This window comes from Heterocephalus glaber, unplaced genomic scaffold (assembly GCF_053883595.1).
Source record: "Heterocephalus glaber isolate CG9 unplaced genomic scaffold, H.glaber_assembly_v1.0 deba00000281, whole genome shotgun sequence".
Classification (NCBI taxonomy): domain Eukaryota; kingdom Metazoa; phylum Chordata; class Mammalia; order Rodentia; family Bathyergidae; genus Heterocephalus; species Heterocephalus glaber.
The window spans coordinates 9895469-9911038 of NW_028258139.1; the positions used below are offsets into that span (position 1 = coordinate 9895469).

General features: G+C 49.1%; 1 protein-coding gene across 50 annotated transcripts in view; it reads right to left on the bottom strand.

The window, feature by feature from the left end:
• Positions 1-1620: 1620 nt before the first annotated feature.
• Cacna1c (calcium voltage-gated channel subunit alpha1 C) overlaps positions 1621-15570 on the bottom strand; it is a 733897-nt gene continuing 719947 nt past the window's right edge. For all 50 annotated transcript variants that reach the window (XM_087182459.1, XM_087182482.1, XM_087182545.1 and 47 more), the window contains 4 exons: positions 14307-14413; positions 13554-13657; positions 11244-11579; positions 1621-9200 (listed from right to left, as the gene is read on the bottom strand). In XM_087182459.1, the coding sequence (XP_087038585.1) occupies positions 8895-9200; positions 11244-11579; positions 13554-13657; positions 14307-14413 (853 nt within the window). In that variant the 3' untranslated portion in view covers positions 1621-8894. The remainder of the gene's footprint in view (positions 9201-11243; positions 11580-13553; positions 13658-14306; positions 14414-15570) is intronic.

Genomic DNA, 15570 nt, shown 5'->3' on the forward strand with positions numbered 1-15570 from the left:
GCTCTGTATACTCACCATCAAGCCTTTTTCTGTTCCTCCAACTCTATTAATAATTTCTACTGTTCTGTGTTCAGGTTCACTGACTCTTCTGACTGCTCAGATCTGCCTTTGAATCTCTCTAGTGAATTTTTCCGTTGTCATCCTTTTCAGCTCCAGAATTTTTTAAAAAGTGCTCTCTTAACTGAAATTTTTCATTTTGTTCATGCATCTTTTTCTTGACTTTCTCCATATTTTTCTTTTTCTTTTTTTATAACAAGAGAGTTTTACTTAAACGTCTTTGTTTAGTAAATTTGCCATCAGGTCTTTTCAGACCTAATTTATTTTCAGATTTATTTTTTTCCTTGGAATGAAATACGTTCCTTTTTTATAATTTGTGGTTTTTTTGTAGTTGAAAACTGGACATTTTAATTTAAAAAATCTGGTAATTCTGGAAATCAGATTTCCTTCCTTCCTTGTGGTTTGGTTTTATAACAATTGTTGTAAGTTCTCTCAGTGCTGAGGCTCAGTGTGAGGTATAAACTTAAGGTCTTTACAGGTCTTTTTTGAGCCTGAATTTTTCCCTGGACTTGAGCAGTTACTTTGTAATTTCCCCCATATGTGCAGTTGCTTTTAAAGTCTTAGTCTTTAATACTTGGCTCCCAAAAGGAGAATAAAAGAATGTGAAGGAGGAAAAATACATTCTGAGCCTTAAAATTCCCTGAATGTTACTCCACTGGGTTGAGCAGGAGCTCGTGACATTGGGACAGGTGCAACTCTGATAGCGGCCACCTCTGTGATTAGAAGCAGCCACCAGAGGCCTGAAATCTGGAAAGATTTGCTTCTTCATCAACCTTGCCTCCCAGTAGGCTGTCCTGGGACAGTGGGGTCCACCTGCCCTAGGCCCAGGTGGGGCATGGGTTGCTGTTACTGTACTAAAAGCTGAAAGTGACCAGAATTAACCAGGATTTACTGCACCAGGCAGTGGTGAGCCTTCAGTAGACTCCAGAGTTCCAAAATACTTACAGTGGACAGATTCGGCCAGGACGATTTTTGTCTAGGTGGGAGATAGTTTTCTGGTGCTGTCTACTCTGCTATCTTTGCAGAATCTTCTGGGACAAACCATTTTCACTTAAACAATTATTCTGGAAGTTTTATCCTGGTCAGTTTAGGTTATAATAACGAACACAAATGGCCTTGCTTTTTATAGACTTGAAAGCACTTTATATATGTTCTCTGCCCTTGTTTCTTTCCTCCCACATTCCCACATTCCCACCTTCCCCTCTTTTTTCCTTCATTTGGAATAAATTTAATGTTTTCACTATTTATGTGTGTGTGTGTGTGTGTGTGTGTGTAGGCGGCTTCTACTTTGGGATTATCCATTTAATTACTCCTATTCTGTCTACCTCCTTTTCAACCTGTGGTCATTTCTCTGTTAATGCTTTCATTGGAAGGAAGTAGATAATGAGGTTAGCTGACAGGAAGTTAGGTATTACCACTGCACTTGGATTTCCCATGTTTTCTCCGACCTCCCTCCCCTTTGGAAGATCTCACACACTTGAGTTAATTGAGATTTTTATGATCTCTAGGAAATAGGAGAAAAAGGATATGGAAGAGGCAAGATAACAATTAAAACAAGACAGACATTGTTAAGAAATTTATTTGCAATTCTTATTTTTTGTGTTTTTTTGTTTGTTTTTTAAATAACATCATTCCTTAGATAAAAATGCAATCTTACAGGATATACAATAGCATCTCACACAGAGATGACCCTGAAGCTCTCTTGGAAAGGCTTCCCCTTCTAGATTCCCTGGCCTCCCTCAAGGGCGAGAAGGTGCGGCAGGCAGGGAGTATTTGGCGATTACAATTACAAACTGTACAACAATATTTACAACAGTCAGACTGTGACATCGTGGAGCCTGGAGGGGCGGGTGTGTGGGGGTGGTGACACAGGGCACTGTCCAGCTCTGAGGACGGGCGTGACACATGGTACAGATGGGGTGGGGGGACGAAGGTGGGCTGAGCAGAACAGGAGGAGGGAAAGATGGAAGGGCTTTGTCTGGACCCCTTTACATGGACGGGAGTTTTGCTTGGCAGCTCTGGAGTATTAAAATATAACAGCAATATTATGAGAACAATAGACATTCCAGTGCTTCATCCACTGGGGATCTGTCACTTTTCCTTCACGAATTTGTGTGTTTTCTCACAGGTTGTTCTCAATTACTGCCATCGTGGATACATCCGAACCGGTTATTCCTTTGTTATCCATGGCTCACTTCAGTGCAGAACCTCTCTCCCGTGAGGTCATGGGAGTATGGCATGTGCTCTGGGAAGGGTAGGATGCTGCGTGACCTGGTAGGGATGCTGAGGATGGAATCTGAGTTTGGGAGATGGGTTATGGCTGATGGCTGGATGGTGTGTGTGGAAGCAGAGAAATGTCCACAGCACTGGGGCCAGTGAGGCGCCTTCTGAAGGAGCCCTTTGCACTGGACTGTTTGTTTACAAATCACTTGCCCCTGATTCTCAAGGATTTCTCCCTTCTAATTTTGGTGTAGTTTCTCTATGTTGAGAAGTCTTGGGGGGAAGTGCTTGGTACAGGACCCAGTGATCTGTTCTCTTTTGTCTCTCTTATGACTCTGTAGAAAGGCACCTTCTCTCTTCTCCTGGCTGAAAGGCTCAAGAATGGCTTCATCCAGGGGCTGAGACCTGCACCCTCAGGTGCCCATGGCAAGTGATTCCCTGCTCACCCTCTTCTTCCTCACTCTACTGCTTGTAAGCTCTGGGGCTCTAAGAATCCAGAACCAGAGTTTCCAACAGTGAATAAGAGCCATTCTGTCCATTGCTGCATTTCCTCACATAGAAGCAACTCTCTCTCAACTCCTACACCCTCATCCACCTAGAGCCTTCTCTGGTAATGACCTTGGTAGGCGGCTCATGAGTGATTTTTCAGAAGGCAAATTTGCAGTGATGTCTGATTTATGCCAGGTTGAGTGGCATGTTATCCTTCCTTCGTGCTTTACACAATTCAAATCATTTAGATCTTGAAAACGGGGGTGCCTGGGTTGCCCTACAGCAGGGGAAGGGGGTGCACCTCTGAAGCAGCCAGTATCTGACCTGAAAGGAGATTTGACTCTCGTGATGTAACATAGCAAATTTTTGCCTAATTAGCTCCTTTTTGTTAGGAGAGACTTAAGAGAATTTTCATGTCCAATCTCAACTCCACCTCTCCTTTCGCTGCCAGTGTTGAATTGATTTGATATCTAATTCTCTTTCAGAGACTGATTTAAAAGGCTTTTCCAAAATATGAAAAAGGTTGGGGCCTTTACCACTTCATGTCCTATAACTCAAACTTCCTATAGGCATCATAGAGAAACTGTTGATTTTCTCAGTGTAGATAAATAATGTTTTTCATGATAATAATAGGTTCAGGTGGCACCATTTCCACCTAGGGAAGTGGCTCTGGTCCTCTCTCTATCTCTCTTCATAGTCCTCATCTTTTTGGAAAAGTCACTTACTTGGAGCCCAACTGAGCACTTGTGCCTCAGGGAGTGTGTGTGTGTGTGTGTGTGTGTGTGAGTGTGTGTGTGTGTGTGTGTGTGTAGCATTCTAGTGTCTCCCCAAGAAAGTGGAAATCCGGCAGAAATATATTAATTTGTTACAGTGGTATCTGTCACCACAAAGAAATCTTGAGAGATTGCTTTGAGATAAAAATAAATGAGTAGATGAGTTAAAAACAGAAGTGGCTTTGCAAAGAAACTAAGAATTGGTGCAGGGATCCCTTTCTCCTCTGCCCCCTCACTAGGCTGGGGTCAGGACTGATGCTGGGGGCTGGGATGGGGCAGAAGAGAAAGAACCAGGTAGGGCAGAGCGAAGGTGGCCGTCCCTGACAATCTAGGAGACTTTCCCTCCCTAAAACCCTCCTTTACATCTCCACAGAAAGGAACTGCTGGAGAACCCAGCTTTGGTGACCGAGCCAGGGCTTCCCCTCCTGCCTTCTGATGGGAGCGTATTTCAGGGGTTGCAGGCCGACTCCCGTCTCAGGGGTGGCAGGGCCCACACCTTCACAGCCAGCAGGTGAGGTGGTGTGTCTGGGAGCGGCACCAGGCTGGAATTATATTGCTCTCATCTTCCTCAGTAGATCCTCCAGGCATTAGCCTCTGCCCTGTACTGGTCACTGTGGGACGCTCAATAGGAAGTCAGTACAGACACATAGGAAGTCAAAACATGCCCCTTTTGGTTTCATTTTCCCTCTGGTTCTCTCTGTGCTGACATTTTGCCCAGAGCCAGATCTTTAAAACACAGAATTAGAGCTGGGAGTGCTGGTGCATGCCAGCTACTTGGGAGGCTGGGGCAAGAAGATCACAAGTTCAAGGCCAGCCTAGGCAACTTAGAGAGGCCCTGTCTCAAAATAAAATGAAAAGGGCTGGGGACGTAGAACACCCCTGGGTTAGATCCCCAGTACCACAAAGACCAAAACCAGAATTTGCCTAGACTCTATGAACACGTTTTTTGTGTTTTTTTTTAACTTTCCCAGGGCTCGGATGGAAGTCAGACGGCCCTTTTCCTGACCTCTTTGCAAAGAGTATTTCACTTATTCTAGGTCCCTAGGGTCCCTAGTCATTGTCTTCCTTGGAAATATGTACAACATGGCTTGATGAGGCTGAACTCTAGCTTAACAGGGCAACAACACAACCTAAGTCCTTGTTCTATTTCTTGAACTCTGGGAGTGGTGGAAGTCTACCGGGCGGCCTTTGGGAAACAGCCACTGTCCTTCAGTTGACTTCCAGATTCCTCATTCTCGGGTGTTCTGTGTTCTCAGAAAGGACTTGGCACAGGAGGTATGCTCCTGTGGAGGTGCTTTTCCTTCAGGTGGCTTCAAGGAGGTCTGGAGGGAGAGGGGCTGTGAGGAGGTGACGGGCAGCCTCCACACAAGCACCTGGGATTTGGAACCTGGGGTACAGAGGAGGTTAAAGAGACAGCCTTGTCCTTGGCTGTGGGTTTCCAAGTCACAGGGAAGCCTGTCTGCTTAAGAGTGACGCGGTCTCTAATTGGTTCTGGATCAAAGCAGCAAAAAAGTTTATGAATCAAGCCAAAACCTAGGAAAAAAGTTTTTCTCTCTTTTCTTTGTTTTGCTTTTTAACTTTTTGGTGCTGATGACCGAACTCAGGGCCTCATGCTTGCCCGACAAGCATTCTACACTGGGCTAAATCCCCAGTACCATCTCTCTTTTCTTAATCTCACAACTTAAAGAACCTTCTAGAATCAGGCAGAAAAGAAGCAGCTGGAGCTCTTTCTGCTTAATGTGTCCATGCACATGAAAAATTACTAAAAGACCAATGTCTGGAAATAAAGGAGGCAGGGCTAGTCAGACAGCAAATAAACACGAAGATTTCCAAACTATGGAATGTAACCTGTACTCCTCAGAGTCCTTCTGATTGTCAGAAGCCCTCAAGCATTGTCAGAAGGGCTACAGAACATTTGATGATTATGCTGGACACAGTCATGGGGACAATTCCATCTTAGATGGACAGGGGACAACATACTTAATCCATTGTGGATTTAGTTCAATGATTTTGCTACTCTGCCATGGGGATGGGCATCACATGTCAGTCTTACACTAGTTGATTGTGAGGTCAAGCTAACAAAGACCTACTGCTCTAGAGAGGGAACTCCCAGGCGTGGGCAAGGAGCTTTGTGCCCCTGTGGTCACCATTCTCACAGGACACATGGGACAGGCTCCACTGGATTTTTTTTTGCCAGTGTTGTCTATGAAGGCGAAGGTGGCCTGTGGGTGTGCATGAAGCAGGGCTGGCAAGCCACAAAGGGTGGGACCCTGTGAGTTGTTGACAGGAGCACCCTCTGTAGCCCAAGTACCCAGTGAGACTTGGTGATGTGTATCAAAAGTTCAAAACAATATAGGAGAGCATGAAGAGGGAGAGCAGGTGTATGGTAGAATCAATCAAAATTCCACTTTTCTGTCTAGGGGCCAAATGTACAGCAAGAACCAGATACTGGTTCGAAAGGACTCCTCTCTCCATCAAAATTAAAACCTGAGGAGTGGTAGACATTTTTGGAAACTGGACAAGGAAGCCACTTAACTTTAATTTCTAAAGGATCTTGTTGGTATGGAACAAGAACCATAAATATTTGGGTGCGTGAAGTGTGGAAAACCACAAAGAAATGCTGTTTATAGACTGTTTAATCAGGGAGTATCAGGCACATTTCTCTGCTTTTTCATAAATCAGTCTGTGAAAGTATAACTCATCTTCACCGGGGAATGGAATGTCCCCTCCTGGAATCTCTAGCGAGCTCATGTAAGTGCCAAAGAGGACCAAAGGAACACTGGGACTGAAAAAAGTCAATGGGTAAATTCTTTTTTTTTTTTCCAATGGGTAAATTCTGAGTGAATGGTTGGGTCCTATTTTCCCTAAATCAGTCCTTTTTCAGCCATCGCTGCTGAAATATAATTAAAGGACGCAGCACCAATAGAGTGATGCTCCAGGTAGATGCAAATAAGCCCTCGAAAAGTCTGTTTCCTCCACCACTGTTGGCTCCTGATGCTCCCTCCCTTGTCCAGGTCCCTCCCTTTACTACTACAAACATTAGAGGAGGTTTAGGGAAATCCTGCATCCTGAGGAAAGGATGATGTGAGTACAAAAAAAGAGCAATTTCTGGGTGGGTCATGGTCTTACCTGGGGACTTCTCTCTAGCCCCTGCTAGCTGCAGTTGGGTAGACCAGTTGTCAGAAGTGAGGCTGCCCCTCCTCTCCCACTAGCTGACTTGAATTTCATCTTCTTAGTCAGTGTGAGGAAACCAAAGATTTGTGCTTCGAGTGACTGGAAAAACCAGCCACCTCTTTCCCAGAGGATACTGATGCCTCACTGCACCTAATGGCAAGGCTCCCCTTAGACAATTACCAAATCAGTGGAGAGACTGAAGACCCAAATGAGGTGTGTCCTGCTATCTCAGAGCAAGATGTGATACAAATATACCTATTCCAGGATTTTGGCAAAATCAAGGGCAATGGAAGTGAACACAAGATATGCAAAACAGTAACATCCAAACCTGTTGTGGATAGAATAATGACTTACACTGAAGATGCCTTTGCTCATTGCACAAATGAAAAATCATTCCCTTTTCCCCAACCATATAGAGAAAAGCACTTAAGAGCTCAAAGGTAAAGCTTGCCACACTCCAAATACAAAATGATTTACTTTACATGCAGCAAAATATACAAGAAGTGAATTCAAAAACAAACAATTCAATTCATTATATTCGCTTGGCACAATTGCAATTCAGTTTTAAAAAAATATTTGAAAAATACTGAAACTGACCTGAATTCAAGTATAACGGTTTCTTCAACAGAAACATTATCAATGCAATAAAACATTACACGGAATATATCGAAGCAAAATGCCTTCTTGAGTTTTTCCCTTAAATTTCTGTGTGTTTTTTTAATACAGTTTTAATGCCAACACAACTCACAATTGTATGTTTAAAATGAATATTATTGCATTGTTTTTGCATATCTTGTGGGACAGAAAATGCAGTTACTGATTCCCGTTTCAGAAGCAGACAGTGGTTTGTTTTTGCTTTCAGATGGCCCCAGATTCAGATCTCCCCACCCTGAAGCCAGCAAGGGGGAGGTTTGGACTCATTCGTGCACATAGGCACAGTGCGGGTGCAGGTGCAATCGGAGGACACACGCACTCGGTCAGCCCACTGCCACACGCACGCACAGCCCACTCGCAGAGGCTCTCACCTTCCTCTCTTGCACCCCCTCCACACACCCAGCCTGAAAAGGAACCAGCTCAATCGCTCACAGGTGCAAGACCATATCAAGTGCATTGCCAATTATCTTTAAAAATATAAATCCCACCCAATCCAGAAAGAAAGAAAAAGACCCTGTTACTACCTAAGGAAATAATGACAAATTATTGGGCATACCCAATGGCGGGTAAAACTCCCCGAGCGCGGCTTCTATTGAGCCCTCCCTCCGTGGAAAATGGAAAAAGGAAACCACAACCATTTAAAGAATACAGTAAAACCAAACCTGATTTACATATGCAAAAGTGAAAACAGTAAGGTGGGCAGCTACAAAAATTTGCAAACTCTCTTCTTCCTCCCCTCCCCCAGGGAAAACAAAACAAAACAGAAATGAAATAAAATCAGAAAACAAACAAAATCCGAAAACTGCAACATGCTGTCAAGAAAAATTCCAAACCACCAAACAAAAGAGCGCTCGACAAGCTAGCTCACAGCACCACCTGGTCCGGCCAAGGCCGCGGCAGGGCCCGGGGCAGCGCCCGCCACTCGTCCCTGCGCCACCTGCGGCCGGGCTGCGGGACTGGAGCGGGCGCTGGGAGAGCGACCTGGGGCGGGCCGCGGGGCGCGGGGCGCGGGGCGCGGGGAGCGGGGCGGCCTCTCTGCCCTCTGCCGGGCCGCGCGCCTATGCCCGCGCGCTCCGCCGCCTCGCGCCGCCCTTGTGCGGCTCCGGGGCGCTGGGACCCTCGCGGGTCGGGCCCCACTCCCTCTGCCCGGGCCCTGGCTCTCCGGAGACAGTGAGGCTCATACAGAATATGTGCAAATGATTTTCTTTTTTTTTACAAGCAAAGTTGAAAGACACCCGTTTGGCATAGCGTCCTTTCGGTGAGGGCCCCCGCAGGAGGCCGAGGTTCTCCCCGCCCGGGCCCTCGCACCTCCGCGCCTCCCCTCTGTGCACGCGCGGCCTGGCGGCTTCTCTTCCCCCTGAAAAGCGACTCTGCACACCACCCAACTCTGCGTCTCGTCCCGACAGGAATGAATGAAGACGCTGTTCCGGTTAACTCCAGGTCACGAGAACAGTGAGGCACTTCTGAAACGAACCCATTAGGAACATTGAAACAAATAAAAACCCGGCGTCTCCCCAGCCCTGGCGGCTACAGGCTGCGGACGTGGACCCTGCTGTCCGCGAGCTCCTCCTCGCTCCGGCCGCGCCCCAGGGCGCGCGCACAGCCCTCGTCCTCGTCGCCGCCGCCCGCCCGGTCCTGCCCTGGGTCCCTGCAGTTCACAAAAGGTAAGAGGGTGCCGTTGGGGCTCTGAGGGCCGCCCCCGCTGAGGATGTTGTCGGCTGCGTTCTCCATCTCCTCTATGGTCATATCGCAGGCGTCAGCCAGCTCCTGGGTTGCGACCTCGATGAACTTGGGATCTTGAGCAAACTGACCCAGTCCTTCTGAAATCAAGACCTGCAGGGGAGGAACGTGGGGAAGACGGAAGAGGAGCAAGGTCACTGGAGCTCACCGTTCCCTCCAGGGTGAGAGTACAGGGCTTCGGACTGTGACTGCCGGTAGTGTGCGTGTGCACGTGTGTATGTATACAGGCATGTGTATATCCACATACACAAGTGTATGTGTGTGTGTGTGTAGGTATGTTCGTAGACACATGCATGTATTGACTGTTTTTATGTGTGCATGTGTGTATTGGTCTATCTACGAGCATGCATAAGTGTGGATGCATGTATTTTTGTCTATGTATATAGGTGCATGTGTGAGCATGTGCTCGTGTGCCTGTGGGTGTGCACACACATGTAGGGATGCTCATAGAAAAGGAGATGGAGCATCTGCCAAAGGAATTATGGATGCAGAGAGTGGAGGAGAGAAGCTGTGGGTGGGTTATTCAAAAACTGTCATCAAATACACGGAAACTTGGCTCCTAGAGGGAGCATGGAAGCTCTCCTCTGCTATTTCCTAGGCAGTTCTCAGCCTCCCCTTTTCTTTCCTCCTCCCTGGCAACTCCAGATGTCTGCACTTTTTCTTGCAAAGAAACTTTCATTTTTCCTTTGATGAAACTGTTAGCCCTTATACCCATCCCTAGCCAGCTGGCTGCCTTCCTGGGGGCCTGGGTCCTAGAGTAGGATGTGTGCAAAACGCTTTGCCTGCACCTGCCTCCTTCTGCTTTGAAGGGCCAGAAGGTGACCCCAAGCTGCTTTAGGGACCAGCTAGGTGCAGTGGTGGTGCTGCAGCAGGCTATTTGTATCACTGAAAGCCCTAAAAGGCTCGCGTCACTGAGCTGGGGGAGCACCAGCTCCTAAGGCAGGCGTGGGAGGGAGCAGGTGGGCCCAGCCTGGCATGTTGTTCTCTAGGTGTCTGCTTGTCTTGCTCCTCTACTCACCTTACTCTTTTCTCTTGATCCTACTTTACGTTTCCTTAGTGGTCCTGCCCTTTCCTGACATGTTTCAGGCATGTTTATGTATTTCCTGCCTCTCCTAACCACAACATGAGCCCATGAGAGGGCTCTATTTTTCAGCTGTCTTCCTGCACCTATGCCACTGCCTGCAGGTGGTAGGGTCTTGAAAAAAGTCTGGAAAATGAATGAAGGACAACCACGTTCAAGTGAAGCCTCAGTGCTGTGGAGGCACGAGGGACTGCAGAAGTCACCTGGCGGTCTGACGATCAGGTGGGCATGTCTCTGCCTGCATATGCCCACTGATGGGGCCCACTGGTTTATAGGAAGCCCTCCTCATTTGGGGAGAGTTCTTTGGGCAGTCCTCCTCTGGTGAGCTGAAAACAGCCACCTGTCAGGCTGAAATAATCACTCCAGTCCTGCCTGCCAGTTTCCGGCCCACCTAAGCTGCCTGTGACAGGGTGAGATGAGTGTCACAGCCTCTTAAGTCTCTCCGAAGGTTTATTTCTCTTACCTCTGCCCCCTACCCGTTCTCCCAGGTTTCTAAGGCCTTTGCCATCCTGGTCATCCTCCCTTGGGTTGGGTTCAGTTTGTCAAAGGCCCCCTACAGTGGGGTGCTAGGATTGAACGAGATGCTCAGACCTCGCAGAGGCTAGTGGAACGGGAGCTCTTTTGTTCCAGACTAGGGGCTCTTAACCCTGGGTGCACTTCAGTCGTCACAGGCTTTGCAAAGTAGCTGCACGTGTTATGGGTCGCCAGAGCTCCTCGGGGATTCTCCTGAGTGCTAGGGGCTGAGAACCAGCAATCCTGACCTGTTCTGTACAGATGTGCAGCCCGAGCACACCGGGGCACTGAGCATTCACGGCATGATGCTGGCTTTCCAGGGCCTCGCTGGCCTGTGGCAGGGGGCACTGCTCAGGGGTTTCTTTCTCCTTCTACATCAGGCCAGCCTCACGGAAACCAACGGCATCGTGCGAGGTCTCTGAGGGAGGGTCTTTGTGCCTCAGACTTGACATCCAAACTACTTGGGCATAAACCGGCTGCTCCCCTCTCTATTCTCCTTGGCCTCTCCCTCCCTGTTCGCTGCGCAGCTCAGGGTCACCTACCGCCTCTACCAGGCTGCTGGCACTGCCGTGGAACTGTCTCCCCGGGGCCCCGGCCTGGCTGGGCACCATGAGGGAGACGGGCCGGGCTCTCCGTGCTGTGCTGCTGCCCCCGCCACAGGGGCTGGCATCCTCTGACCAGGAGCTGCAGTGGATGGACGGGAAGCTGCTGTTGAGTTTCTCGCTGGACTCGGCGCCCTCTAGCCGCAGGGTGGGGATGGGCTGCGGGGCCCAGGCTCGGCTCGCGGGCGTGGCGGGGGGCGTGGCGCTCGGCCTGGGGAACGTGGTCGGGGAATGGCTTCTCTGGAGGAGGGGGCTCAGGCCGGCCACGGCCAGCGCCTGTGGACACACAAGGAGAAGGTGTTACCGGGAGCCGTCAGGCCCGAGACAGGCTGGCTGCCGGCTTCTGCCCCGCTTTGTGGCTTCATTTTCCCGCGAGTTCCAGCTGCCTGGAATTCGTACCGCCATCATCTTCCTCCATCTGAATCCCATCTCACGGAGACCTGGCCTGTCTTTGTCTCTGTCTCTGTCTCTCTTTCTCTTGCGTATATAGGGGTGTGCTGGGGATGAAACACAGGCCCTCATGCATGCTAGGCAAGCGCTGTACCACCGAGTTATACCTCCAGTCCCAAAGATACAGTTTAGAATCATCTCAGTGTGACGTCATGGCTGTCTCCTCTATCTTCAGAAATCTGCAGTTGGGCAGAATCAAGATCATCTGCTTTTTATACCGGTCTAAGCTGTGAAAAACATCTCACTGTTTTTTCGTCAGTAGAGCAGACAGAACAATGATGTTGTTGCTTGCATCATCTGTAAAGGCAAGACACCAGTGTCCTCTCTGTCCATCTACCTGTGCAGTTGGCGTGAAGTTCAGGGCCCATCAGAAAGACAAAACCAGTGTTGTTGCTTCAGTTCTTACAATGACTTAGGCCATTAATGATGTCCTGCAACTTTAGCTCAGGCTGCCTTTGAACTGTTCTTTGCATCCTCTGTCCCCAAATGCTCGTGAGCATCCTTGGACAGGTACTGCACCCTGCAATATCGTTCACCATGACGTGCTCGGCAGTGTCAGCTGCTCAGATGTGACATGTCTGTGTGAGGGACAGACACTGTGTGGTGGGAAGCCCAGCTCTGAGGGACGGAGAGGACGGAAACACTGCCACAGAGGTTGGAGGTGGCCAGAAGGCACAACAAAGAGCAGAAAGAGTTTCTCGCCTACCAGCATGATAACAACATGTGGATGAAACCAACTTGTGAAAATCTTTTAAGGTGCATACAGAGTCCCCACATCCTGCCATCCTTTCTGGCTTGAGAGAGTCCCCAGACGGGGGCTTCTGTGTCCCTAGAGATTTGAGTGAAATGGAAAGTAAGTCCAATATTTCAAAAAGCTCAGTTTAGGCAGTGCCACAGGTGATGCAAAACTATATATATATATATATATATATATATCCCCCCCCCAGTAGTGGGGATGGAACCCAGGGCCTCATGAATGCTAGCGTTGTTCTAGCACTGAGTTACAGCCAAGCTGACAAAACTGTATTTCTTTGAGCTGAAGTAATATCACCTTAGTCAAGCTGTACTAGCCATCTTATGCTGATTAGAAACTTTGATTGGCAGTTGGATTCCTTTGTGTACAAAAACATCACTTAATGCACAGGTCCACGGTAAGGGAGTCTATCACTGAAGAGGTAAAATTTTGAGGAATCTTGAGTTTAGATCCCAATTTGCCTGGAGGTGACAGACTGGCCTCAGGTAGCCCTCTGAAGTTCCCCTTTGTTCTGAGATTCTCGGTATGTACTCGATTTTAGGGTCTTGGGTTTCACCGTCTCACATGGAGCCAGCCACACCAGGAGACATTTCATCTAATGAGTCTTCCTGGGTCTGTTCTTTGTGGATGCCATTCCCTGCTCCTGACCATGTCATTGGCAGATGCTTTGATCATTTCTGTATTTCAGTGCATGGATTTTTATGCAGTTCAATTTCCTAACCCTAACCACAGCTGCCCAGAATGTGTAGTGTAGGCCAAAGTCGTGGGTGGGGACGCCTATGGCTGTGTAAGGAGAGACAGCTTGGGCAGAACCTACATCTGCTGGTCCCTCAGGGCCATGTGAGTGGCTCCTGTGCACCAGGGTCTCCGGGATCTCCTCGCTGTGCCACTATGGACCTTGCTGAGGCCCTCATCCACAGAGGAGCTGTTAGGGCCAGGCCTGGATGTGCAGTGGTTGGATTCAGGGAAGAATGATGGGTGTCCTGGGGATGTCCCCATCTAGCCTGTGAGGTGGAGGCCAGTGGCCTGTCCAGAAGTGTGTGTACCTGATGATGAACCAGGTGCAAGGGCAAGACTGTCTTCTGAGAAATGTCACCCCCGTGATTCTTCTGTCGCTTTAAACACTCCAGGTGGAAGGAGGCTCTTCGACCTGCAAAGGCAGCCAAAGAACCAGGATCAGGGCAACAGGAGAGGACATTGGTCTGCGATGGATGGCTCTGCTATAATGTGGACCTTAATGTCCCCAAAGGCCCATGTGTCAATGGCTTAGTCCTTAGATTGGTGCTTGTAGGAGGTGGTGGAAACCTTGAAGAGGTGGAGCCTAGTGGGAGATTATAAGTCACCTTTGAAGGGTGCTGTGGGATGTTTCTCAGTCTCTCTTCCACCTCCTGGCCAAGAGGAGGACGGTGTAGGATAGACCTCTGCCAGGATGTGCTACCTTGCCACAGGCCCTAAAGCAATGGGGCCAACCCACCATGGACAAAAACCTCCAGAAGTGAGCCCAAACAAACCTTTCCTCCCTTTGAGTTGATTCTCTTGGGAACACTGTTGCAGTAACAGAAAACTGACTGACACATCCCCAGTCGGGGTGCAACAAGCAATGTCAGTGCTCTGAGATGTAGCATCTCTTTGCCCCTCGCCTTGTCTCTGGGACATATTGAGTACTTTGGAATCTGCCTGGGCCCCTCTGGAGATTGTCTGAGCCAAGCCACACAGATTCTCAGGCATCACGGGTACCTTACCAGTGTCATCTTGGGGGTGACCACCGGCCACATCAGCAGAGCAAGGTGTGTGTTTACCTAGGGAGGCAGAGCGGAGGAAACCCCTCTTTGGAGAGGGCCGGGTGTCCCTCTTGTCTTCCTCGGGGGGTGTCAGTTGTCGATTTTCATCATCCTGGTAGGTGAGCCTGGAACAGAAGACTTGGGGTTTGTTCCTGGGCCAAGAAATGCCACCCAGCACGGGGAGCTGCTATCCCCAGAAGGCAGTTTTCCATAGTAAGGTGGACCACCCTACATTGTGCTTACTTTTATACAGGCTTAGAGAGGGTGCAGCAGAAACTTGCCGTCCTATCAAATTCTACCCTGCTTTCTGGCATCACAGGGGTTTCCTAGGCCTGCTTGTGTGTGTGTGGGGGGGTTCCAGCTCCTCGCGCACAGCCCGTCTTGTGGGCCTTGCGCTTCTATTCTTCTTGTTCCGTGGCACTGGGGATGAAACCCACAGTCTTGCACTGGCTGGTTGAGTGTCTACCACTGAGCCACACCTCAGCCCTGCATCTTGCATTTCTGATCTGGGGCAGTAGCTGTGCTCTTGGACCAAAGGTATTGAGAATGCTGGGATAATTTTCCAGGCCCACAAGGTTTTTGGAGCAGCCAAGGCCCCTGTGTTTACCATGGCTATGCTCAATCTTACCCTGAATTTATCCCCCACTTCTCCATTCTCCCTGCCCCGCAAACTCCTTCATCCTCGAGAGCACATAAGCTGTTGTCTACAACAGACACAGAATCATTCAGTCAACAAAGAGCAGGGTGGTAGGAGACCTTCAGGGGTGTCCAGTCAGTGGCTTCCATGCCTTCGTGTGGTGACTCACGATGAGAAATGTATTTTCCATCTCCAGGTGTACACAGATACGCTGACCTGAATGAAGCTTCATGAGCCGTGCTCTCTGAGTGCACGCATCATGTGCTGATCACTTGTAGTCTGCATCAGTCTGTTCTATTTTATTAGAAAATGTGGGCTGCAACCCCCTAAGGTGACTCCAAATCCCCAGCAGCTTGGCCTGCAGTCAGAGAGACACAGGTGCAGTCCAGCCCTTTCGTGTTGCCCAGGAGGCCATTGACTCTGTGCTTGGTGTTACTCCTCAGTGCCGGGGATGGAACCCAGGGCCTCGAGCACGCCAGGCAGGTGCTTTAGCAGCAAGCAACTCCGCCTCCGCACCTGGCGACAGGTCTCCTGGCACCTTCACTTGCTTTGGATCTGCCCTCTAGGCAAACCTCGTCTTTCTACCTCAGGGCTTGTTCTTCTTCTCAGGCAGGAGGCACTGTGCGGTGTTCCTCCTTATCCTCA